This window comes from Cnephaeus nilssonii (assembly GCF_951640355.1).
Source record: "Cnephaeus nilssonii genome assembly, chromosome: X".
In the NCBI taxonomy this organism is placed as follows: Eukaryota; Metazoa; Chordata; class Mammalia; order Chiroptera; family Vespertilionidae; genus Cnephaeus; species Cnephaeus nilssonii.
In genome coordinates this window covers 119,682,557-119,707,406 of record NC_137071.1, presented here as the reverse complement: position 1 = coordinate 119,707,406, position 24,850 = coordinate 119,682,557, and the positions used below count along the sequence as shown (strand labels likewise).

Below are 24,850 nucleotides of genomic sequence, written 5' to 3'. Positions count from 1 at the left end.
GAGAAGAACACAATTTAAGATTTTCATTGGGCCCATAGTATCTCAGGCACTAGAGAAGGGCAGGGGGTGGGAAGAGACATGAATTGGGGGGAAGTGAGTTGCTCATCCTTGTGACCAAGAATATCTCCCCATCCCTGTAATGATGAGCTTGCTTTTCCATAGGGCTTTCCTTTGATTCAGGGAAGGGGCCAACCAATGAGAGAGGGGCATGTTAGATTATTTTGGGGAAGGACTTATGCCAGGAGGGTTCACTTTTACTAGGCAGCAAGTGGCCCCAGCAACCAGTGTCTCCTGCAGAAGCTCCAGAACTCTCACCCACTTGCCTGCCTCTGCTTCGCCTTTGCCCACTGAACAGCTATGAGGAGGCAGCTCCGGTCCAGAAGGGCTCCGGTCTTTCCTCACAGTTATCGCTACAGACTTGTGAGTCCCAGGGAACAGAATATTTTGCTGCTTCTTTTTAGTGGGGTGGGGTGGGGGTTGTGTAGGTCTTGGCTTGTGGCTTCTTCTCCTTGGGATGGCAGAACAGTGAAGTTTAAGGAAGTACATAATTTCAAGAGCCAGCAGTGACTCCCAGCATTCCATTTCACCCTAAATTTCTGGGTTGAAAGAGGAAGGTTCTCTTCCTATGGAAGAAAGATAAGGGAAGGGGAAGATGCTAGATAATGAGAGGAAATTTTTCTTGAGATCTTAGAATTAGAACAAACATTTTGGAGTCTGGGAGTAAAGGTTTCGTTCTGATAGCAGGAAATTTAACCAAGAGAGAGGGGAAGGGGAAGAGGAAATGAAAGGCACTGCCTACTCAGCTATCTCAGACCCTTTTGGTGGTAGCTTCTTAGAAACCCAGCTGCTCTTTTACTGAAGCAGAAATTCCAAACTATAGCTAAAATCATAGAATCCTAGATAGAAGCTGGTAGTAATCCTAAACATTTCTCCAGAACCCCTCATTATGTAAAAGAGGTTGCTGGGGCTCAGAGCACAGGAGTGACTTGAAAATTAGTGGAAGAGCCAAGGTGAAAATGCAAATTTTCTCACTTCTAATCTTGTGCTCTTTCCATTATACATGCAGTATGCAATTACCCAACCCTCTGACCCTCCACCACCCATTGCCATCCTGCCTGTCACCCCAACCTGACCAACACACACACACACACACACACACACACACACACACACGCACACACGCACACACACGCCTTTGATGCCACCATTTATCACCAGAGTGCATTACACATTTTTTGAACCCAAAGTTTCTTTACATTTACTTTGCTATAATTCATTAATATATGCCACACACAGTACTTGTTTGAAGGGGGGTATATTCTGAAATCTCCCCCCAAAGAGGATTTCTATCTGAGCCCCAGGAGGAAATAAAGCTTACTAATCCATTTTTCTTTGGGAATCACCACTTATATAATCAGGGAGTTAAGTAAAAACAACCAGCAGAGGAAAACATAAAGTATTGTAATCTTATATGCACCTAAAAAGGGCTTCCCTTAACTTTCCAGCTACAATTTGTAGAATCTTTCTTTTGACATCCCAAAATTCCTTCCAGCTCTTAAAGCAGTTACAATCTTTAGGACATATATAACTGTTCCTTATTTGACTTCTTTTCTGTGTAATGTTGCTAAAGTGTTGTATGTAATTTCAATGATTTGTTAACTTGTTTGTATTTTTTTCTTATTTATTTATTTTAATTTTTCAATTACAATTTACATTAACTATTATTCTGTATTAGTTTCATATGTACAACATAGTGGTTAGATAGTCATGTACTTTACAGAATGATTCCTTGATATTTCCAGTATCTATCTTGCCCCATACATAGTTATTACAATATTATTGACTATATTCCCTATGCTATAATTTACATCTCTGTGACTATTCTGTAACTACCAATTCATACTTCTTAATCTTAATTCCTTCACCTTTTATTCCCAGTCCCTCAACACCCTGCCCCGCTGTCAAGCATCAGTCTGTTCTCTGTATCTATGAGTCTGTTTCTGTTTTGTCCCAATTTGGATTTTCAATGCATCAGAGGATCTTGCTCTTCATAAAGAACATAATCAAATTTTTAAAAATTTTAAATTATTTGATGCAGTGAATAATTGTGTGCTAATTTCTCTTTGAAAATTAACCAATCATTTTTTAAATTTATTTTTATAATTGACAGTATTACAGATGCCCTCCATTTTCCCCCTTTGCCCCCCTCCACCCAGCCCCTGCCCTACCCCAGGCCTTCCCTACGCTATTGTCCGTGTCCATGGGCTATTGTTCAAATGTTTACAGGGTATTACTCAATGAAGGACACAAATTTATCCTTTGGGTCATACTGCTTGTTTATATATTTGTTTATATGTTTATATATTTAGAGTTCTCAAAATGGAGCCACCCTCTGTCCTTCAGACTCTTTCCTTTTAGGGCAACATGATGGCCCCAGCACACACCCACTATTATATCCCAGCACATTCACACTATCACATGAGGGCAGTGCCACTTTAGGAAACTGACAAAAGCAGACCCTCTCATTACCAAAGGATTCCCTACTGGATACCGTTAAATAGTTAGTTGCACAAAAGCACCTCTCTTCCACATAGTGAGGTTCCCCTGTACCTGGAAGCAGGGGAGTGGGAAAAGATATTTGAGGTTCTTGATACTGAGGCATCCTGAGAGCCGTGGGGAAATCAGCTCTGAGAAGGTTAATTCTTCCCTCGAGGGTAAAGCTTTAATGACAAGCCATCTTTAATAGGATTATAATGAGAGCTCATATCTACAAATAAGATCAGGCTGAGGTCAAGGCCAGCTGCCTCCTCTGTGGAGCAGAGGTGGAGGGCAGGCATATAGGCACAAGGAGAGAAAAGGAAGTTGTTCAGAAAATATAAAGGGAATATAAATTCCCCCATAATGAAATGTTACATTTCAAATTCTCTGAGATTTTCAGTTGCAGTAGATTCTTTGGGGGCCATGATGACTACCCACTGCAGTCTACATGACTGCTGAGGTTAGAGTGACAAGCTCTGTGAAAACATTTCCCCAGAGTCAGGCAGTTGTTATTGACATTTATTAAGTACCCACTGGTTACCTAGCTGTGGACTTTACATTGTGGTGGGCCATCAGGGTGTTAGAATATAGACACTGGCCCCTGGTGCTCAGAATACATTTGGGGAGGTTAAATGTGTACATATGTTCACACCCAAGTGAGATATAAGAACATTTCTTAATCCATTCAACATTGAATAATGGAGTTTATTTTCCTAAGCCTTACATTGTAAGTCCATGTCAGAGTCAGAAATCCTCAATTATAAGTACCTACTATATTTTGGGAACATAGAATCTAACATATTATTGTTCTCCATAAATCTGCTAAATCACCTTTAGGCACTTGTGCTCAATGTGACAGAGGAGAAACATTATTGCCTAGGGTATCAGGAGATAAAAGTTCTGGGACTGACAATTCTATCATGAACTTGCTGTGTGGCTCTGTTTAGAGCCTGTTCCCTCTTTGAGCCTCAGATGGACAAGGTTACTATCATTTTTTATATAGTGTGTGATATAAAGCTGCATATTTGAACAAATTAGGGAGTAATTCCAGAGTGCTTATAATCAAGAGTTAGATAGGGCTGGGCAGACTGAATGCTGAGTAGAGCCTATATCACTTTTATTGATTCTGAACAATCTAATTTTCTGAGGCCCCTCCCCATGAATGGCAGAATTTTTAGTTGAGTGTCCTCTAAATGACCTTTGAGGAATCGAGCAGGGAGGGGGCAGCATGGAGCCCCTGGCCTCTATCATTCAACACATCCAACCCCAACAGGTGCACAGGCCCCGCCACTCTGCAGATTTGGACAGTTAGAGAGAAGGGAGGGCGACCTCATTTTCTGCTGCTGCAGTGAGCCTTGGCAGATCCACAAAGAACAAAGATCCAACTCTCTGGCCTGTGGCTGGGAGGCATTTGAAATACCATTTGGTGAAGTCTGTTTCCCCCCCCCCCCCCCCCTTAGAACCACTAAGAGAATATTACAGTTTCACATCTCAAGTAATGGCTGCAATCAGTCAATCAACAAATATGTGCTGAGCACTTACTACATGCCCAGATTTTTGCCTAGTGTATGGGGTTTGGGAGGGGTGGAGACTAAGGAAGTGTCAGTTGGGGTACTAGCCCTCAGGTGGTCTTTTAAACCAGCTTAAGACAGAAAGAAGTTCCAGACAAGGCAACAGAGAAGCAGCAAATAGCAACCCCCCACCCCCATCACTTATTTCTGTTGGGAGTTGGGAAGGCAGTCTATATTTTGAGAAGGGGTATAGCAGTTGGCCTCTCCACTTGATGTCTATCCAAGGCTATTTTTAGCCACAACTTGGGATGGTGAGGTGGAGCAGCTGAAAGTGTACAGGGTGTTAAAATAAAGCTAGTTTGGACTGAGAATTTACCATCATAGACACAAATGTCTAAAACTACTCCATCCTCCAGCATTGAGCTCAGCTCTGTCCTGACAAGCCAGACAAAGTGAAGCAGGAGGCCAAGGCCCCAGGATAGAGTAATGACACAAGCAGTCCTGGAGGAAGAGCCCAAATACCTAAAGCTGAGAATAAAACTTACACCTCTATGGAAAGAATATTGAATCAAAATGGTCATAGCAAGGATATTTCTTTCAAAAGAACAGAGAGAAAGAAAATATCTCTTGTAACAATGGGTATGTTTATGGGGAAGTGGAAATTTGAAGCATCTCCAAATATTAAGTCGTTTTCCATTTATATTTGGCTGGTGGGATGTGCCACTGGAAATTTTTTTTTTCAAAGAGGGGGATTGTGTTTTGTGGCTGTTCCAGGATGATCAGGATGAAGTGAATCAGAACTACTTAGCAGATGAAGAGGAAGAAGCAGAAGAAGAGGCTCGAGTGATGGTGGTACCCAATTTGGAGGAAGAGGAGGAAGAGGAGGTGAAAGAAGAGGAGGAAAAGGATGAGGAAGAGGGTCAGGGTCAGCCAACAAACAACACCTGGTGGCGGAAATTGCAGATCATGAATGAGTACCTGTGGGATCCAGAGAAAAGGATGTCTCTGGCCCGAACAGGTCAGAGTTGGAGTAAGTCCCAGTTGTCCCAGTGCCCCACTAAAGTGTCCTTTCCTTTTGGCTTGGTGTACAGGACTCGTTTACCATATGTTGGATGGGCTTGTCTGCAAACTTTTCTTAAGTATCATGTAAAAGGATCAATGCTTAGGGATATGTCTGGACTATGGGCAGATGCCATCAGAACAAACTCTAAGTGGGTGAACAAAATTGAGTGTATGGCTGAAATCCACTGGGTTCAAAAACATTTGCAATTCAGAGAGACAGTAAGAATGAATTGGAAAGCACAGACATTTTTTAAAGTCCCAACTCTGTCACCTTCCATCTGTGTGACCTTGGGTTTACATTTACCCTCCTGAACCTCAGTTTCCTCACCCAGCAAATGAACAATCCCTTTCTTGCCTCTCTCACAGGATCAGCCTGAGGTTCCAACAAGATGTTATCATTGTACAGTTGAAAGTACTCCGAAAATTACTTCTAGGATATGATACTCAAATCCCTGCTAACCTGACCAAGGATTTATAAAGCCTCATAATTTCACCTAAAAATGTCAGAGAAAGAGTCATGAGGCCTGCCCCTAAACCCAGCTTTTGGTGGTTTACACTCCCATGATGTACACAGAGAAATTAGGTTTGAAAAGATAATTTCTAGAGATTAAGGCTGAGCCCCCAAATCACTTGATCAATAGAGGAGTCACATTTTTAGTATTTCCTCTTTGTACCACATGCTGCCACCACTTCCACTTCACAACTTCCCCAGCACTCCTCTCCCAGGGTCCTACTCACCTCTTAAACTATTAGTGCTGAGCCTTCTCCTCAGGAGATTTTGCCTGTGGTCAAATTCACACTTGCCACACTCTTCTGTGCAGCCCAGAAAAAGAGCAGATGCTGGTTTGGAGAAGAAAAATAATAGAGGACACCATGGATGAAATAAGAGTTCCCTAGTGCCAAGGGTCTAGGTTGCTGAAGTTGATGGTCATGCCTTCTAGAGGCCCTTTGGCTGAGAATTCTCTCCCTCATCATTTATGTTTCTAATTCAGCTTAGTGAGGGTGCAGTCAGGGTGAAGTTAGTCCTGCTTCCTGGAATTAGGAATAGCAAGTGTGGGACTCTAAACAACGTCCACCTCCCTTCACCCTTCCTCAGTTCTCAACCCCACCCCTGTACATCCCTCAAACACTCAACTGGAACAAATGTACCATTCAGGGAACATTCCAACATTCTGAAGCTGCAAACAAATGCTGGACACTCACTGGGGCTCAAAAGGGGCCACAGCTGTTTCTCCCTTGCCTAAAAAGGACTGAAAAATCAGGCCTTGTGAAAAGCAAGTGTGATTCTGGGAGAGGGTGCCCTACATTAACCCCCAAGTAGCCAGCAATTGGAACTTAATCAGATGAGCTTATTCAAATTGCTCTCGTGAGAACAAGTGATAAGCCAGTAAGTAGGGATGAGGGAGGAAGGTTCAAGTGCCCAGGGAAGATATGGCAGTGGGGACACTGCACAGTAGGCCCTATTCAGGCCTCTGGGTGCAGGTCTAAGGACAGTCTAGGAATTCTGGCTTCTTCTGTTCAGCTACCCCTGAGCAAAGGGAAAATAGTGATCCTAATGTTTAGGCCACCAAGCATATGCCTTGCTGCCCTCTTGCTTGAGAACTAGGTGTCCACTTGAGCTTGTACAGCAACATGACCAACATAATCACCCACCTATTATTATAGTACTAGGGGCCCAATGCATGAATTCGTGCAACTTGAAAGGAACTGTGGGTCTCGAGGCTGTGGTGGGCACAAGGGCAGGTCTTGGCCCATCCTCCATGCCCCCGCCCAGATCCTCCCACTACAGCCACTGGTCCCCTGTCTGCCTGCAGTCCTGCTCCTGCTGCCGCCGCTCCCACAGGCTAACAGCGCCAGCCCCACTCGCACCTGCTGACCCTGCAGAGCGATTGGGGCTGGTGCCAGCAGCAGGTACAAGCAGCGGCTGCTGCCCCGATCACCCCTCAGGAGCAGGGGGAGGTGGAGAAGCCCTCAGGGGCGATTGGGGCCAGCACTGGGCGCCAGCAACAGGTGGGAGTGGGGCCAGCAGGTGCGAGCACCAGGAGGGACCGTGGCACACGGGAGCAAAGAATTTTCAGTAACCACCAGACACTCCTCCCGATAACAGTGACCTGCGCCCCGCCTTGGTCTGGCGCCCCTGCTCACCTGCTCCACCAGCCCACCGCAGCTGACAGCTGCCATGTTCCGTGCTCTGCTGCCTGCTGTGGACGCCCGCCATGTTCCACGTGCACCCCCGGGTGGTCAGCGCACATCATAGTGACTGGTTATTCAGTTGTTTGGTTGTTTCGCCATTTGGTCTATTTGCATGTTAGGGTTTTAGATGAGCTTTTCTTTTGGTAGCTAGGCAACCTCTATTCTCAGGAACTGCATGCTATTTTATTGGATGAACCATTTGAGGTAGTAATGTTATCCCCATTTTACAGATGCAGAAACAGGCTTAGAGAGGGTAAGTAATTTGTTTAAAGTGACAGAGTTAATAAGTGGCAGTGTAAATATTTCTCTCTTTTCCGCATCCAGCGCGGCTAGAGAGTGGTCCAGTTCCTGAGTAGGGGCAGCTGGGGATTGAGAAAATGAAAGAAAGAGACAGACACAGAGATAGAAGGAAAAAGCCAGGGCCGAGTGGGACCACTGTCCTCTGACATGGACAGGGACAGAGACAGTGACCCCAAGCCAATACAGTGTGTTTATTTTATACAGCAAAAAACAGGAAGTTTTACTAAAAGTCAAGACAAAGGAGATTATGTGCATTCTTGGGTGGGCCCCGAGTTGTATTCATTCCTGGTGCTTGGCTGGATTTAAATAACAAAACCCACCCCCGGCACCTGGGCTGAATGTCAAGCTGACAACACTCCTGCCTTTTGGCAAAGCGTGTTTCCAGGACATGGCTTTGCCAACACCACTGGATTCAGATGACAATCATTAAAGAAATGCCCATGTGCCTTCACAGGTGCTCTCTACATGGCAGTACTGGGAGTCAAACCCAGATTGGATGAACACTAGGATTCATTCTCTTGCCAGAATACTGCACCATCTTCATGAACTGTAGCAATGAGCAAGGCCCTAATGGGTAGGGCCTCAGGAACTGATGAGGGTGTTTTGGTGGGAGGAGTGAAGAGTTGTGATCATGGGTACCTAGTCTATCCAAGATATCCAGATCTACTCATGCTTGGGTGGAGCATTCAGAAGAGAGCCTTGGATTACCTACAGGAGTGGCCAATTAAAACTTGGACGTCCAGAGTAGAAAGGGTTGATGGGGTCAATGATCTCAGATGGGTATGGTGCTTGGTTTTGCCTGTGGCTGAGATTCCAGGGTACAGACTCCTGGGTAAGGCTGAGAGGACTCATTGCTAGTGCCATTCTCCCATCTACAGCTTCCTGGCCACACATCGTAGGCAGGAAGGAAGATGTTTCCAAGGGAGTTTACCTGTATTCTATTGCTTTCCTTTCATCCATGAAACTAAGTATTCCAGTCCTCGAGCATGGCTTCAGCTGTTGATCCATTCCTAGGATGGAGATGAGGGTGAAGGAATGGAGGAGATGGCATAGGGCACATCCTATTAGGACAGCCACTGGTCAGTAGCCAAGTATCACAGGCACACAGGTGCTGCTATTTCTTCTCCAGGGACTCCAGCTGAATCAATGTATTCATGTTCCAGTTCTGCTTTAGTTTATCTTATAAAGCATAAACGTTCCATTTCTAGTTGGATTACTAAGGATTTTTTTCTCCTTCTCCAATCATTTTTGGTTAATATTTTGGTTCATGGTTCAATTAAAAAATTAATATTTGGAATTGGGTTTGGGTATAGCAAAGTTATGTGGTTTGTTCCAGTTTCTGGTTCATGATTCAGTTCAAATGTGTAGTTCCAACATCATGTCTCTGTTATGAGCAGAGCCAGATATTGTTGGCTGAAAGAGCCCAAGGAGGACTTGGAAAGAGCTTCTCAGCAACAATTTCACTCTTATTTACCTCACTCTGTGCTGCCTAATCCTGGGCAAAACTAATTCTAATATAGCCCACAGAGGAGGAATTCATACAATTATGCTTCTGGTCCTATAGTAATAATAATATTAATAATACTAATGATGAAGACTGCCATTTATAGAATACTTGGTATCTGCCAGGCAGTGCTATGCTATTTATGTGCATTATTCAAGTGCTATTATTGTCCTCATTTTACATATGAGAAAATTGAGGTTCAGATGTCTAAGATTAAATAGTTAGGAAGTAGTAAGGTCAGGATAGGATATAAGGAAAGACTGAATTTCAGATACAGTAGTCCCCCTTATCCTCAGGGGATACATTCCAAGACCCCCAGTGGATGTGAACCCTACATATACTAAAATTTTTCCTGTACATACATACCTATGATAAAGTTTAATTTATAAATGTAAAAGATTAACAACAATAACTAATAATAAAATAGAACAATTATAATATTATACTATAATAAAAGTTATGTGAATGTGGCATTATTAAATAAAACTAGAAGCCCAATACACGAAGATTGGTGCTAGAATGGGCTTTCCTTTCCCTGGTTGCTGGCACCGCCTTTCCACTCCAGCCCAGCCCCTTTCTGCTCAGGCCCCGGAGCCGCCTCTTTCCACTCCGGCCCTGCCTTCCCACGCTGCCCAGAGGACCTGAGAGACATGGGTGGAGCAGAACACCTGCGTCGTTGCCATGGTGACGATGCAAGTGTCCCGCCCTGTCACTCAGCACCTGTGTATGCAAATTAACTGCCATATTTGTTGGGTTAATTTGCATATTACTCCTGATTGGTGGCGTAGCGGAGGTACGGTCAATTTACATGTTTGTCTATTATTGTGTAAGATAAGGGTGACTTGAACACAAGCACTGTTATACTGTGACAGATGATCTGATAACCAACACAACTAATGAGTGGTTAATGAGTGGGTACCATATACAGCGTGGATAGCTTGGACAAAGGGATGATTCATGTCCTGGGCAGGATGGAGCCGGATGGTGTGAGATTTCATCATGTTACTCAGAATGGTGCACAATTTAAAACTTATGAATTGTTTATTTGGGGAATTTTCCATTTAATATCTTTGGACCATGTTGTTGGCCGTGGGTAACTAAAACCACAGAAAGCAAAACCGTGGATAAGTGGGGACTACTGTACTGATACAAATATGAAGAAGGGTGTGAGGTAAGTGCTAACCTTACTCCCATTTTACCTATGAGGAATCTTGGGTGCAGAGAGGTTCTGTAACTTGCCCAAGATCACAGGTAGAACTCACAGGTAGCAAGTGTCAATAATTAAGGATAATTTCCTACTCTTCCCTTTCCTGTCCTGTGTTAGTGTTCTTTTTGAAAAGCAGAGACACTTAAACTTTTGCTAAAGATGAATAAGACATAAAATAAGTAGGGTGAAACCTCATTTTACCTTGATTAGGGGCAAGTCCCATGGAAATTAATCAAAAGTTTGACTTATAGGTTATGGGAAAGTAAATGCTGTTTCCATCCATTGTAAATACATATAATCACTGGAACCAAACTTCTAGGACTCTTCAGGGCACCTGCTTTAATGAATAGTGAAGAATGATTTGTACCTAGGACATCAACTGTTGCCCAGAGGACTCCTAAGCAATTTACTCACTGCAGTACTTTAAACTCTATTCTGTAATCTTGTTCATTGTTATCATTTGCTCAGCAAGCCCTTCCATCAAAGACACAATTCTCACCAATTCCAAATTGTTGAAATCTGAATGAGCAAGGAAGGCTATACTGAATCTGGGGCATTAAAAAAAAAAAGCCATCTCATATGTTTGGATTGGTTCTGGTTCATAAATTCAAGTGAGGAGGCAGAATCTGTTGGCAAGCACTGACCACTTTCATCTCTGATTGTTCTGCAGGCTTGATCTTAGTCATTTACTTCTTCTTCTACGCCTCCCTGGCTGCTGTGATCACCCTCTGCACGTACACGCTATTTCTGACCATCGGTCCTTACATGCCAACATTCACTGAGAGGGTGAAGCCTCCTGGTGAGTGCCCAAATGCCCTGTGTTATCAGAACTTGCTGGACAGAAATCTGCTTGCACAGCATGTTCAGCCTCAATTAACTTTGGCTCTTCCCAGTAATGACTTAGGGATTCAATTATTAAGAGTAAAAGTAAATTGGTACTTGGCAAATTATGATCCTTTTCATTTCGATTGCCTGGGGGGAAAATGGTTTCATGGGAATCAATACCAAAAAATTATCCCACGAATGGGTTAATATATCCAAGACCTGTTTTCATTGCCAGGAGTTATGATCAGACCCTTCGCCCATAGCCTTAACTTCAACTTCAACGTTTCTGAACCTGACACTTGGCAGCATTATGTGATTAGCCTAAATGGCTTTCTCCAGGGTAAGTAAATTCCTCTGAATGGTGCAAATCTCTTTGGAAAGGTTCTGGGTGGGAATTCAAAATTCACCTGACCTACTCTTACTAACCCCAGCCCATCCTGGTCTTTCCTTACCTTGCATCTCCCTCAGAACCTGTAGATACATTCAAAACTGCTCTAATTTATGGTTGTATGTTTCCTTGAAAACATATAAGCCAACTTTCCAGCAATCTGATAAGTCAATTGGGGCAGAGAAACTGTCTTCTCTTCTTGAACACCCTATAGCACCTAGTTATGACTTGGGCACATCCAAATGGCTCAATAATGATCAATTATTAAAATATAATTCGGGGAGGGGGGGAGGTAGTGGTGAGAAAAGAAGAATGTTCTCCAGAACTGGAAGGTCCCTATCTCCTACACTTCTCAAGGTAAGATAATTCATTTCTTGGAGATGGGCCATCTTGAAGTAAGAAAGCAAGGGTCTTTATTTAACAACATTCCAGAGGGAGTTAGAGGAAAAAAAAACTCTGGGTGACAGTCACTCCTACATTTTAATCAGAAGAGTTTTCAAGATGCTTATGTCTATAGTGTCATCATATACATTTTCAGTAACTAATGAATGGCTTTTTGAAAAGCCCTTTCACAGGGTGAAAACTGAGGTAGCAGCTTGGTTAGAGTTAAACACAGAGCACACAACCTCCGTATTTATCCAGCTATGAAAGAGGAACTCCAGTGAGTTTACATTATTGACCTGTGATTTGTGGGGGGAAATCCAGTTAGACTAATTTCGTTGGCCTGGCCTGGCTGAAATGGGAGAGGGTGAGGTGGGAGTGGCCAGTAGAATGTGCACTGAATTAAGAGGAAAACAATTTCTTATGTGATAGGAAGTGTTCATTAAATGAATAAATTTTGTCATTTAATTTTAACCCTGAAGAGCAGAGTGTATTGTCTCATTTTACAAATGGGGAAACTGCGGCTCAGAAAGGGGGAGTAACATGATCAAAGTCTCCTAGCAGAACCAGTGTTTAAACCCACGTCCATGTTCTTGACACCCTTGGTACTCAAAGTGTAATCGAGGGACCAGTTACATAAGCATCACCTGGGAGTTTGTTAGAAAGGCAGAATCTCAGGCCCACCCCAGACCTGTTGAATCAGGACCTGCATTTTAACAAGATCCACAGGTCACTTTGTATGACCTTAAAAGCTTGAGAAGTGCTGCTTTTCATATTTCTTTGCTGCTGGCATATGGCCAAGAATTAGAAACTCAGCCTTGTATCAGTAATACTGGTGTTATTTTGGGTAACTCTAAGTTTCAGATGGCTGGGTTCTTTCTGAGTCCATGTAGTTCAAATTTTGGCCCCCCAAATGTCTTGGACATCATAGCCAGCACAATATCTTCTTTACTTTCAAAATGCTTGTGAGCTATTGCAAATGTACTGCTGGGATCTCTGCTGAGGAAATTCCTGAGAAGCTAGTAGATGGAGAAATACCACTTCTGACCTGATGACAGAGGTGGGGAACATTGAGAAAAGCATTTGGTTTTGTTGTTGTTCTTAAGCATAGATAATGTGCCCTGTTTAAAAGGAACACATCTCTGAAATAGAAATCCCAGAGTATCAATTTCATTCCCACGAGGACTGGGATTTTGCAATACGGGTCATGCCCATGTCATATTATTTTTTATGGAACTACCTCAAGAGAAACAATGAGCACATGATTAGAGCTTCTATTTAGAAAGCTTCTATTTAGAAAGTTATTATTTGAACATAGTTCTTGCTCTAAAAAATGATTAAAGCAAAACCTTGAATTGAATGTAGCTTTGTCCGAGGAATAAAAAAGGCTTAGCCATAACTGGAATAGATTTAAAATTCCCAGTTGCTTCCTAGTAATACCAAACCCAGGTCACAACATGTCTAGATGAAGATCCAGCAGTACATTTGGAGTTTTACCTCTGGTAGATCATAGATACACAATCTTCTCTGAAAAACTGAGCTACTTGGAACATGAATGCACAGGGGCTAGATCTAACGGGACTAACATTATCATTTAGAACCAAATTTGAACTAATGCAGTAACTTCCAAAGCCTAGATCTATGACATCTAGTAGCCCAAAAAGTCAGCTCATAGATAGCCCCTTTCAGCTCTCTCCCTGACAAGCGTACCTTGGATACATGTTACATTCCATTCAATATAAAGAGACACTTACAGTGCTTCAGGTCTCAGTAGACAAGATCTCACCCCCTCACCCTCTCAATGGAGATGCTATGGTTGTCATTGGCTTTTGTCTTTCAACCTAAGCTTCTATTTTGCAGTGCTAACTTTCCTTTGTAAAGAATGAGGAACTTTTTTATTTCTTCCTCCTCCTCCTTCTTACTAACCTCCTCCTCCTCCTCTTCTTCCTCCCCCTTCACCTGTCTCACAACACACACTTCTCATTCTCTTGCATCAGGTGCCTCTCATTGACTTCAAAGGGATATGTCTCTTAGGCTGAGCTTAAAGAGATTTAACACAGGAGCTTTGCTGCCTCTTATATGCCATGCCTTGACCTGATCCAGTCCCTCTTCCAAAATCTGCCTACTATGTACCTATTCCTCTCCCAGAAGTAGAAGAGGTAGAGTTCCACATTTACAATTTACCATATCTGAAAAGAAATTATGAAAAGTAGAAGTTATAAAGTGACCCAGAGATGGATATCCAAAAGTTCTGAGGAAATGAGAAGCAAGAGGGCAGTCAATCAAAGTGGGCTGAGGGGAATATCCTAGAAAGTGTCCTGGAGACATGTTGCTGATGAAGGGCCTTGACCTGATGCCATGTCACAGGGCCTAGGACAGATTGAACAGGCTTTCAGAGGAGCATAAGCAAGCTGGAGAAAGGAAACTAGGAAGGAGGACTACTGAAAACATGGTCTTCCCATATAGCACCCATCTAACATGTCTCCTTGCTACTCACACACACTTTAGGTTATAATGACAGTCTTCAAGAGGAAATGAATATAGATTGTCCTCCAGGGCAGTACTTCATCCAAGATGGAAATGAAGATGAGGACAAGAAGGCCTGCCAATTTAAGCGCTCCTTCCTGAAGAATTGCTCTGGCCTGGAAGACCCTACTTTTGGCTACTCTACTGGACAGCCCTGCATCCTTCTAAAGATGAACCGGGTATATTGGCCCTTGACACTCTGGTGATAAGTGGATGAGCTGGGTAGGAGGGCTCTGGACACTCCATTTCTCTTGGGCTCTGTCTTCACACATTGCCATTTTTGCCATTTTTACTGACAGCATCAGTAATATAAACAACCGGACAAACTATCAAGCAATAATTCTTTTTTCTCCTTGGACATTCCCCGTTTCCATTCTTCTCCCACACCCGAAACCTCCCCCCTTTGATGCTCTCTGTCAGGAATGAGATCCTGAGTTGTTTGGAACAAAAAGTTGACATGGGGTGGGGTGAGGGACAATTCTCATATCACAATAAATGCATTTTCCTTCTCTCCTGCCATGTCTTAGAGGTGTGGCAAAGTCTTACCAGGCACTTCCTTATTGAAGCCAGAAAGTTATTTACACCTTCAGGGTTATCTTACTGCAATTACCACTGTATGAATGTCAGGCACAAATACAAGGCGTAAGCTGAGCTGCACAGCTCTAAAGATATTTTACATTTTTTGCTTTTTGTAACATTTGTGAGAGGGCAGAATACATTAAGCTTATGCCTAAGTAAGGGATGACTCAGAGGGGATTTATAAAAGCCCCATTTTTACTGTCAAATGTTTTGCTTTTTTGTTTTTTTTAAAAAAACACGCTGATTTTCTTTTGACAGATTGTAGGTTTTCGTCCTGAGCTTGGAGATCCTGTGAAAGTTTCCTGCAAAGTTCAGGTAAAGTGACTTTTTGAGTAAGCATTGCTAGCACATCTATTTCATGCAAAAAGGTGGCTCATACCTTCCAAGGCTTTACCACAGATGGTTGACTATGGGTTAGGGAAAGGGTTAATCTTTTCAAAACTACACCTCCCTTTAGTAACTTCAGGCCTCCCTATTTCCAGAAAGCATTCATTTCCTGTGTGTTTGTGGTGTGTGTGTGTGTGTGTGTGTGTGTGTGTGTGTGTGTGTGCGCGCGCGCGCGCGTGTTGATTTTTACCTGTGAAAGCCAAAGACTGAACCTCAGCTAAGGGCCACAGCAGGGAACAATAATGTGCCAAGTCATTAATTGGGATTCTGTTTACACTTTTGGTTTTTGCTCTAATTACTTGTTTCTTTGAACTAAACAAATAGCTTTCATTAGTCATTAGTCCCTGCTTTTAAAACTGAATTTCACTTTTTGTAGCAATGGTCAGAGCACTGGTGTTGCAATAACAAATGACTGTAAGGGAGTGTAAACAGAACTCCATTAATATGCTAATTAACTGTCCTTGGAGGGACCATTAACTCCTATCTCATCTGCCCCAATTAGCTCCTTTGTAGGAAAAAGCCCTAGATCTGGGATTTGCTTCTTAAATTGGCAGTAGCTCCCGCCTGTTTGACAGCACCAACTGTACCCCAAGTCCTGGACAATTGTCTTGCAATTGTGTGAAGCCAGGTAATGCCATTTTCAGTACTAGAAATACAGCTCAAAACCCTAGTCTTGTTGGTGGCAGATCAGAAAGCAGTAAAGGCAGCATTTATTGATCAGTTACTATAGATCAGGTACTTTGCTAGGTGTTGGGAGTGCAAAGATAAATATTTGAAATAATTGTCCTGAAATCAGGACAGTCAAGTATTACAGGTACTATGTAAGGTGCAGTGGGGGCCTTGACCAGGGAAAGGTTGATTCCACGTGGAGGGTGGTGATGCTGAAGATGAGCTTTGAAAGATCAGGCTGTGTTTGCCAGGTGAACAGGTAGAAAAATATTCATTTTGTTCACATGCACGTGAGTATGTGTAAATAAATATACACACATGCAAGGCATGACCATAAACTAGTAGAATTGATTCCACATACCATTCACAAAAATGAATTTCATAGCCCTTTAGAAGAATATGTAAATAAATCATAAAGACCAACTCTGTCTGAGATTACTGTATTAATTGAATAAGCCATTCATTTTGCAGCTTACATCAAACCTTGCTGAAAATGTTCTTTTATTTAAAAAAAGAAATATTAAGGGTCTTTATGCATTCTATAATAATCAATACTGGTCAATCTACACCCACTTGTGGAAATCAAGCAGGATGAGGTAATTACTAGAATACATTAAGGAAAGCTGTTTATACTGAGAATGATTATACTATATTGACAGAAGTCATCACATGGCCCTAGTGAGTGATTTCCTAGTAGTGATACACGATTTGTCCCTTATTAGCCTCCAGACTTCTACTATTCAGGGCAAGAATGAGCAGAATGGGCAATCCCCTACCTGGCATAATATGATGAGGGTAGACTTGTTTATTTAATCTAGTACTGGGCCCCACTTGCTTATCCTCTTGACTTCACCTACTGTAATTAAGCACTACAGAGAATGTGATCAGAGACATGAGTTTAGGTGAGCCAACTATAGGCTGTATCCCTGTGTACCTGGTCTGACTTCCAACAGAACCAAATCCACAGTGAGTAATTTGTTGTGGGTGGGATTTAATAAACATGTTCCAGCTTACAGCTGCCTCAGCTCCAAAGTCCAACATTGGGAGCCAAGCCCATATGATTCTTTTGGCAGGGGCTCACCTGGTAAGTCCTCTTGCCAGAGCAGCACCAGGTACTGCAAGCTTTTTGGAGCCCTTCTGTCTGGGTCTCCTAGGAGCCAGCACAGAGCCATACTGAGCATCTTCAGCCTCCTAAGTTCAGGCCTTCTAATCAGTATTTTTTGAACTGAAAAGCCAAGGCACAATCTCTTCCTGGAAATGGTTCTCTGGGGATAGGTCTGGGTTGAGCTCTGTCTCATTCTGCTTCCATGGTCTTCTTGGGAGAGGTGGTTGTGGGTCTCACAGTGATTTCACCTGGGGCATAGGTCCCTTTAGCTCAGGCTCCAACCAAGTGACCCAGCACCCCATGTATGCCTTTTACTTACAGAGAGGTGATGAAAACGACATCCGATCCATCAATTACTATCCAGAGTCGGCTTCTTTTGACCTCCGCTACTACCCTTACTACGGCAAAATGACTCACGTAAGCCTGTATCCCCTTCAGTCTTTGCTGTCAAAAAGGGCTCAGAGGCAAAGGAAAAGCTGGCTGGGATCTATGAGAGTTAGGGAACAGGGAGTAGTAACAGAAAGGTGAACAGCTGCTGGCCAAGACCAGGAGCCCACTCTACCAATTCCTATCATAAGTACTCCTTTCCATATCTAAAGGAGTCTCAGATATAGTGCGGTCTAACTCCCTCAGTTTACAGATAGACAAACTAGGGTTCTGAGAGGAAGTGATTTGCCCAATGTCACGTAGCATTGTGACAGGGCCAGGAGCAAACAAATCACTGCCATTGCTCTAAATTATGCCCAACAATCTCACTTCCCTCTTCCTCCCATTTGAGGCCTTGGGGTAGTGAAAGCTTCTTTTCTAGCATAGAGACTTGACAGATAGTTCCCATTTGATTCATGGTTTGATACCCAGGAAATCATACCATACTGAGTTAGAATTGGTTTTCCCCAGAGGACAATCAGACATCTGACAGTGACTTATGAGAGAAATATGTAATTTCCCCGCTGCCTGAGGGCAGAGAGAGCATGTCATTTGCTTTAGCCATTTGTGTCTTAGAACCATGGGATTTACTCAGTTCTCTTTTGGAGGTTATCCCATCCTGCACTGAATATCTGATCACTTCCATCCTATTACTCTCCCACACAGCCACCCCTCCTCACACTTAGAATTAATTGTTCTTCCATTTACAGGTTAACTACACCTCCCCGCTGGTGGCAATGCACTTTACAGATGTGGTGAAGAACCAAGCGGTGCCTGTGCAGTGCCAACTGAAGGGCAAAGGCATCATAAATGATGTTATCAATGATCGTTTTGTGGGTAGGGTAATCTTTACTCTGAACATAGAAACCTAAGAATATCAGGGGGCCACACCCACAAGTTCTGTTTCTGTTTTATTTCATGTTATCCTTGGTAGCACCTGAATTCTTTTTCTTCAATCAGAACACAGCTAGTTGGACACCTAAGAGCAGATCCTCTTTCCTTGCCTTTGACATATGTATAAAATGACATTGTGGGAGCTATTTGATTTTTTAAAGGTGGTTTCTCCTGATGACAGATTATATTAATTTCCTTTCCCCCCACTTAAAACTAAAACCCATTCTTGCTGCTAGAAATCTCAGTGTAGTACAAACATAGTATATGATAAAATTCACAGTAGCCATGAAGGAGAATTTCTATGATGATTATAAATTCATTGTGTTTTCTAAAACTTTGTTGTTTTTAGAGGTGAGATTCCTCCCAACTAGGATGATAACCTGCTTGACAAGGTTCTTCTGTGGGAATCACCAGTTAGACCAACCCAGAATATATCTAGGGCCATCATACTTAAGGAATTCTATATCCAGGGCTGCTTGAAAAAACTGGCTGTCTCATGTGGGCAACTAAATACTGATTCAAAGACTAGGGTATCTTCAACTGAAAGCATGCTAACTGGATATTGCTCTGGATAGAGATGAAGACTTCGCCTATGACTTTTTTGGGGGGAGGTAAGGCCCACTGCAATTGAGAACACCTATTATGTGGATGTGATTGGTATTTGATTCCTCGATCTATGGTATAATCATCCAAACATTCCTGCAAACAGGGTTGTCTCAGCTTCAGGAAGAGGAGAGAACAAAGAAGAAGATCTCTACCCACTATTTCTTCTTGGGCTATTTGTTTGACAGTAGTGTGATGTTCTTTGAGACCACGAGGGATGGGTGTGTTGACCCCCAGCTACAGCTCTAGGGATTGAAATCAGGGTCTGCCAACTGATACATTATAAGACAGAAAGCTTCTTACAGGAAACCCTAATTCAAGACCCATTAGCCAGATTTTCATTTGCTTAAAAATGATATGAAGCAGATGTTTATCCAGGCTATGGATCAGCCCAGCTGCTTTGTCATATCTTTGGCCACTGCTTCTTAACACCTCCACCAGGGGGAGAGATGGGACAAGAAGAAGCGAACATTAGAAAATGGCATAGTGTCTCAGGATCCAAAGCTAGCTTAAATGCCACCTAGAAGCATCCAGAGTCTGAAACTACTCTATAATGTTTACCTTTTTTCCAAACAAGGAACTGGCAGTTTGGTAATGAAGACAAACAAGTGAAGAAGTAATTACAATATAGTGTGACAAGAGTTCTAAAACTAGTATGTGGAAATGCTATTGGAACATGAGGAAAAGTTACTAACTTGAGCTGAGAAAGTAGCAGGGGAAATTTCACATGCAAAGTCACAATCAGGAAAGATCATGGTGTGTTTGGTTACTTGTGAGCAGTTCATGTCATTGGAGTATAAAGGGCTCAGGGAAATGGCAGAGGGTGACCGGGGGTTGGGCTAGAGAGGTATGCAGGTACCAAAAGAGGACTTTTAATTTTATCCAGTAGGTGAAAAGGAGTCATTAAAGCAAGGAATCTCTGTGACCATATTTGCATTTTAGAAAGAGCACTTTGGCAGCCATAATATGAAGAGTGGATTGGAGAAGAACAAGACTGGGGAATGGGCAATGAGAGATAAAGAAGAGTTGAGAATGACTCTGAGGTTTGGAGCTTGGCTAGAGCCAGTGAGATGGTGATACTGTTGATCACGACTGGGAATACAAGAGAGAAGCAGGATTGGAGAGGGAGATGTTGAGATCAATTTTGGACATTTTAGGCTTGTGATTTCTATTGGTCAGATATTGGTGTGGAGATGTAAACACTAGTTGGGTTGGGGAGAAAGAAATCTGAGAACAAAAGCAAGATTTTCTTAAGCGAACTCTCAAGAAATTCTAAGCTATTTAATCTTGGGAATTAGAGCCAGTTATGTAAACACATCACACCAATGTAGTCTCTCAGATAGTGTTTTTCTCTTGGCTTTCTGGCAGAAAGGCTGCTGCTCTTTGGAATCTCCTTCCCAGACACCTTCTAATTTCTGCCAACTCTTAACAACAGAGTAGAGGGGGGTTGACCACTATTAACAAGTAATAGAAGATATACAACAGCAGATCCGTGGAAAATATGAAAAACAATAAAACTGTCTCCTCCCAACACTTTGTTACCAAACTCGATTTTAAAAACTAACCTAAACAAAAATTAGACAGACGCTTAAAGACAATAACTTTTAAACCATTTAAAAATCACCTCAAATAAACTCTCAAGATTCAGTAGTAAAAGATCACATTAAATCTGGAAAGGATATTAGAGAGCATTTAGGGAAAACAACCTGCATTGCATCTGACTCCAGGTCCAGTGCTCTTTCTACTCTGAGCTGCTGCTTACCAGGAAGTACCATCTTTTTAAAAACCAATGAATGATATCCCCAACATTTTGAAACATATGTCAAATTTGAGTTATAATAGTTAACATTTCACAGGAATTCAATTACTGGTGCTATAGTTTATACATAATACATTATCCTGTTAAATATGTTAACTATTAAACAAACAAGGAATTATGAATCTTTTGTCATACAATATTTCTCATTCAATGGAACCCATTGTTTCCACAGTTTCAAATAAGTGTTGAAAAGTACTAGGATAGTTTGGGTTGTCAGCTGGGACATGAACAAATACCTTTTTTATACAGAATTGGATATTATAATTTAATCATTATTAAATTGAATTTTAACAGTTCAATAACTTCTAGTTGATTAATTCAAATAGTCCCCCACACTGTGCTATACCAGTGTTTTATCTGTATACAATTTATTGTAATGCACTTGGTTTTACTTGATTGTCAATGAGAAATACTACTTCAAAATGCCTTCATGGTTTTGTCCATGCTTAGACATGTGATTTTTCACCCCTCCCCTCTCTGAAATCATTATCCTAAAGTAACCTCTTACGCATTTATTTGCTGGGAATCTTCATGTAGAAAACATTAGTATTGTCTTGGTAACTTGTTGACAACAATAAATAGATTTTTTTAAAAGTGTATGATTTCCTCTTTCTAGACTGTACCACTGATTTTCCCACTGGAATATTGGGCATCTATGTAGGTAGAAAACTTGACACCTGACAGCCCATTAATTTAATACTTTCTCTCCCCCACCTTTTTTCAACTCTTGGGGTTTAGCCACGAGAGGGTGAAACTAAGTTGTTTCATTCTGAGCATTTTTTATTTTACAGTCTCCATGCTCTGGTTTCTCAGAAGACTACTTTCTCAGAGTAAACTTCCTTTCTTCATCAAAGTTGAGTCCAGGTACAAATTGTTCTATGTGTTTGTGTAGAAGAACACTAAGCAAAAGTTGAGGTGGGGAGAAGGAACCAAAATCCAAAAGAAACTTCTATTGCTTGAGGAAAGATTGGCTAAGTGACTTCAGTGCACATCTGGCCACAAACTGTCTCCCAGAGCAAATCTGTAGTGGTAATTGCAATTCATGACAAAAATATTTCTCTCCCTTGTTTGATTCAGAGACTAGGATGCAGTAGGAATCTCTTCTTTCCTTGGAAGGATATAATAGGCTCTCAATCTAGCAGCTGAATCTTCAGGATGTACTTCCTTGCAGGCTCCTATATGGGCATAATATCAGTCAGTGTTCCTACAAGAAATAGTACACTTGACAAAATGGAATATTTGGAAAGAGGGTTATTGATAAAGAGGTTACTTATCAATGTGTAGATGTAGAGAACCACAGAGAATAGCACAGTAACCAAGGCTAGGGATTCCCAGAGCTTTGAAGGACTGAGTTGAGTATAATTGACTACCTTGAGAGGAGTAGTGACTTGTTGAAGAGCTAAAGTAGCTCAAGGTGGGCTTGTAGTGAGGGAAACAAAAAAATAAATACCCTATTTAATTTTCTGCCTCCCTCTGATAGCCTCTGATGGTAAATTCACCAAACCCAACCAAAAGCCAGAGGGCAAGGAAGCTCATTGATGTCCATACATATCAGCCTCCCAAGGAGGAGAGTAGAGAAGGGTGGAGAGTGCAACTGGAGGGGCAAACAGGAGATATCTAACACAGCCACTAAGTGGAGGTTCTGTGGGTAGACTCCTTGGAACCTGGTACAGTGCTGGAAACATCTACTGAACCAACTCCAGTGATTGGGAAATCTTATCTTCATGCATACTCTGCTCTGTGGCAATGGGGTCAATACAATCCTTTCAAAGTCCCAACTTCCTCTTTTCTTCAGAAATTGACAAGGTGACCCTAAAATTTATATAGAAATTCAAGGGACCCAGAAAAGCCAAAATAATCTTGAAAAAGAAGAACAAATCTAATTTAGAAGGCTCATACATCCCAATTTCAAAACTTACTACTAAGTAAGAGTAATTAAAACAGTATGGTACCATCATAAGGGTAGACATATAGATCAATGGAATGGAATTGAGAGTCCAGAAATAAACCCACACAACTATGGCCAATTACTTTTTGAAAATGGTACTTTCTCCATTCAACAAAGAATACTGTCCTTAAGAAATGGTGCTGGGACAATCCACATGCTAAATAAATAAATAAATAAATAAATAAATAAATAAATAAATCTACACGACACCCACCAGCCAATCAGGAGTGGGTATGCAAATTAACCCAACAAAGACGGCCCGCCCCACCCCAGCCGCTCTGGGCCTCTGGGCAGCATGGGAAGGCAGAAAGGCGGCTCTGGGCTGGAGCGAAAAGGCGGCTTTGGCTGGAGCAAAGGCGGTGCCAGCAGCCAAGTGCAGAAAGGCCCATTCTTGCACTAATCTTTGTGCATCGGGCCTCTAATAAATAAATAAATAGAAAGAAAGGAAAGAATTTGGACTCCTACTTTATACCATATACAAAAATTAACCCAAATGGATCAAAAACTTAAGTGTAAGAGCTAAAACTATAAAACTCTTAGAAAAAAAAAAACATAGACATAAATCTTTGTGACCTTGGATTAAGTAATAGTTTCTTAAAAGTTTCTTAAATATAATGTCAAAAGCACAAGTGACAAAAAGAAAAATAGATCAATTTGACTTCATCAAAATTAAAAACTTTTGTGTTTTCAAAGGACACCATCAAGAAAGTGAAAATATGCCCTAGCTGGTTTTGCTCAGTGGATAGAGCGTCAGCCTGCAGACTGAAGGGTCCTGGGTTTGATTCCAGCCAAGAGCACATGCCCGGGTTGTGGGCTCCATCTCCAGTAGGGGGTGTGCAGGAGGCAGTCAATCAATGATTCTCTCTCATCATTGATGTTTCAATCTCTCTCTCCCTCTCCCTTCTTCTCTGAAATCAATAAAAATACTTTTTAAAAAAAGAAAGTGAAAATATAGCCTAAGCCGGTTTGGCTCAGTGGATAGAGTGTCGGCCCGTGGACTGAGGGGTCCCGGGTTCGATTCTGGTTAAGGGCACATACCTTGGTTGCAGGTTCCCCGGTCCTGGTTGGGGTGCACATAGGAGGCAACCAATCGATGTGTCTCTCTGACAGCGATGTTTCTCTCGGTCTCTCCCCCTCCCTTCCACTCTCTCTAAAAATCAATGGAAAAAATATCCTTGGGTAAGAATTAACAACAAACAAACAAAAACAGAAGAAAAAGGAAGAAAGTGAAAATATAAAGTACAGCATAGGAAATGTAGTCAATCTATCTGTATAAAACCCTAATATGCAAATAGACCGAACGGCAGAACAACCAAACAACTGAAAAACCAGTTGCTATGGCATGTGCTGACCACCAGAGGGCACACGTGGAAAATGGCGGGCATCAGCAGCAGGCTGCAGAGCACGGAACATGGCAGGCATCGGCCATGGCGGGATGGTGGAACAGGTGAGGGGGGGCACCAGACCAAGGCAGGGTACTGGTCACTGTCATCGGGGCAAGCCTCTGGTGGTTACTTAAAATTCTTTGCTCCCACATGCTGCGGTCCCGCCTGGTGCTCGCACCTGCTGCCGGCACCAGCCCCACTCTCACCCACTGCCGGTGCCTGGTGCCAGCCCTGATCGCTCAGTGCCATCAGTGGGTCCAAGTGGTGGCTGCTGGCCCTGATCACCCCTCAGGGCTTCTCCACCTCCTTCTGCTCCTGAGGGACAATCAGAGCCAGGAGCCACTTCTCGCACCTGCTGCCAGTCACACCCACTGCCAGTGCCGGCCCCAATCACTCTGTGCTGTCAGCGGGTGTGAGCAGGGCCGGCACCATCAGCATGTGGGAGCGGCAGTGGCAGGAGCAGGGCTGCCGGCAGACAGGGAACTGGGGGCCATGACAGGAGGGGCCAGGCAGGGGCATGGAGGATGGGCCGAGGCCCGCCCCTGTGCCCACCACAGCCTCGCGGCCCACAGTTCCTTTCAAGGTGCATGAATTTGTGCA

General features: G+C 42.6%; 1 protein-coding gene across 2 annotated transcripts; it reads left to right on the top strand.

The window, feature by feature from the left end:
- Nucleotides 1-288: 288 nt before the first annotated feature.
- Nucleotides 289-21,436, top strand: ATP1B4 (ATPase Na+/K+ transporting family member beta 4). 2 transcript variants are annotated; one of them, XM_079765486.1, is made up of 8 exons: nt 289-420; nt 4,824-5,079; nt 10,986-11,114; nt 11,376-11,480; nt 14,466-14,614; nt 15,273-15,329; nt 17,497-17,592; nt 18,312-21,436. In XM_079765486.1, the coding sequence occupies exons 1-8, from the start codon at nt 358-360 to the stop codon at nt 18,471-18,473; spliced, it is 1,017 nt and encodes a 338-aa protein (XP_079621612.1). In that variant the 5' UTR covers nt 289-357; the 3' UTR covers nt 18,474-21,436. The 2 variants fall into 2 exon arrangements, with proteins under 2 accessions (XP_079621612.1, XP_079621611.1); XM_079765485.1 differs by having other exon boundaries at nt 14,418-14,614.
- The last annotated feature ends 3,414 nt before the right edge of the window (nt 21,437-24,850 follow it).

Excerpts from the sequence above, each read along its gene's own strand:
- ATP1B4 (XM_079765485.1), top strand. The coding sequence starts at position 358 with ATGAGGAGGCAGCTCCGGTCCAGAAGGGCTCCGGTCTTTCCTCACAGT. Across the intron at positions 11,481-14,417 it reads CCTAAATGGCTTTCTCCAGG|GTTATAATGACAGTCTTCAA; the intron begins GTAAGTAAATTC and ends CACACACTTTAG. Across the intron at positions 15,330-17,496 it reads AAGTTTCCTGCAAAGTTCAG|AGAGGTGATGAAAACGACAT; the intron begins GTAAAGTGACTT and ends TTTTACTTACAG.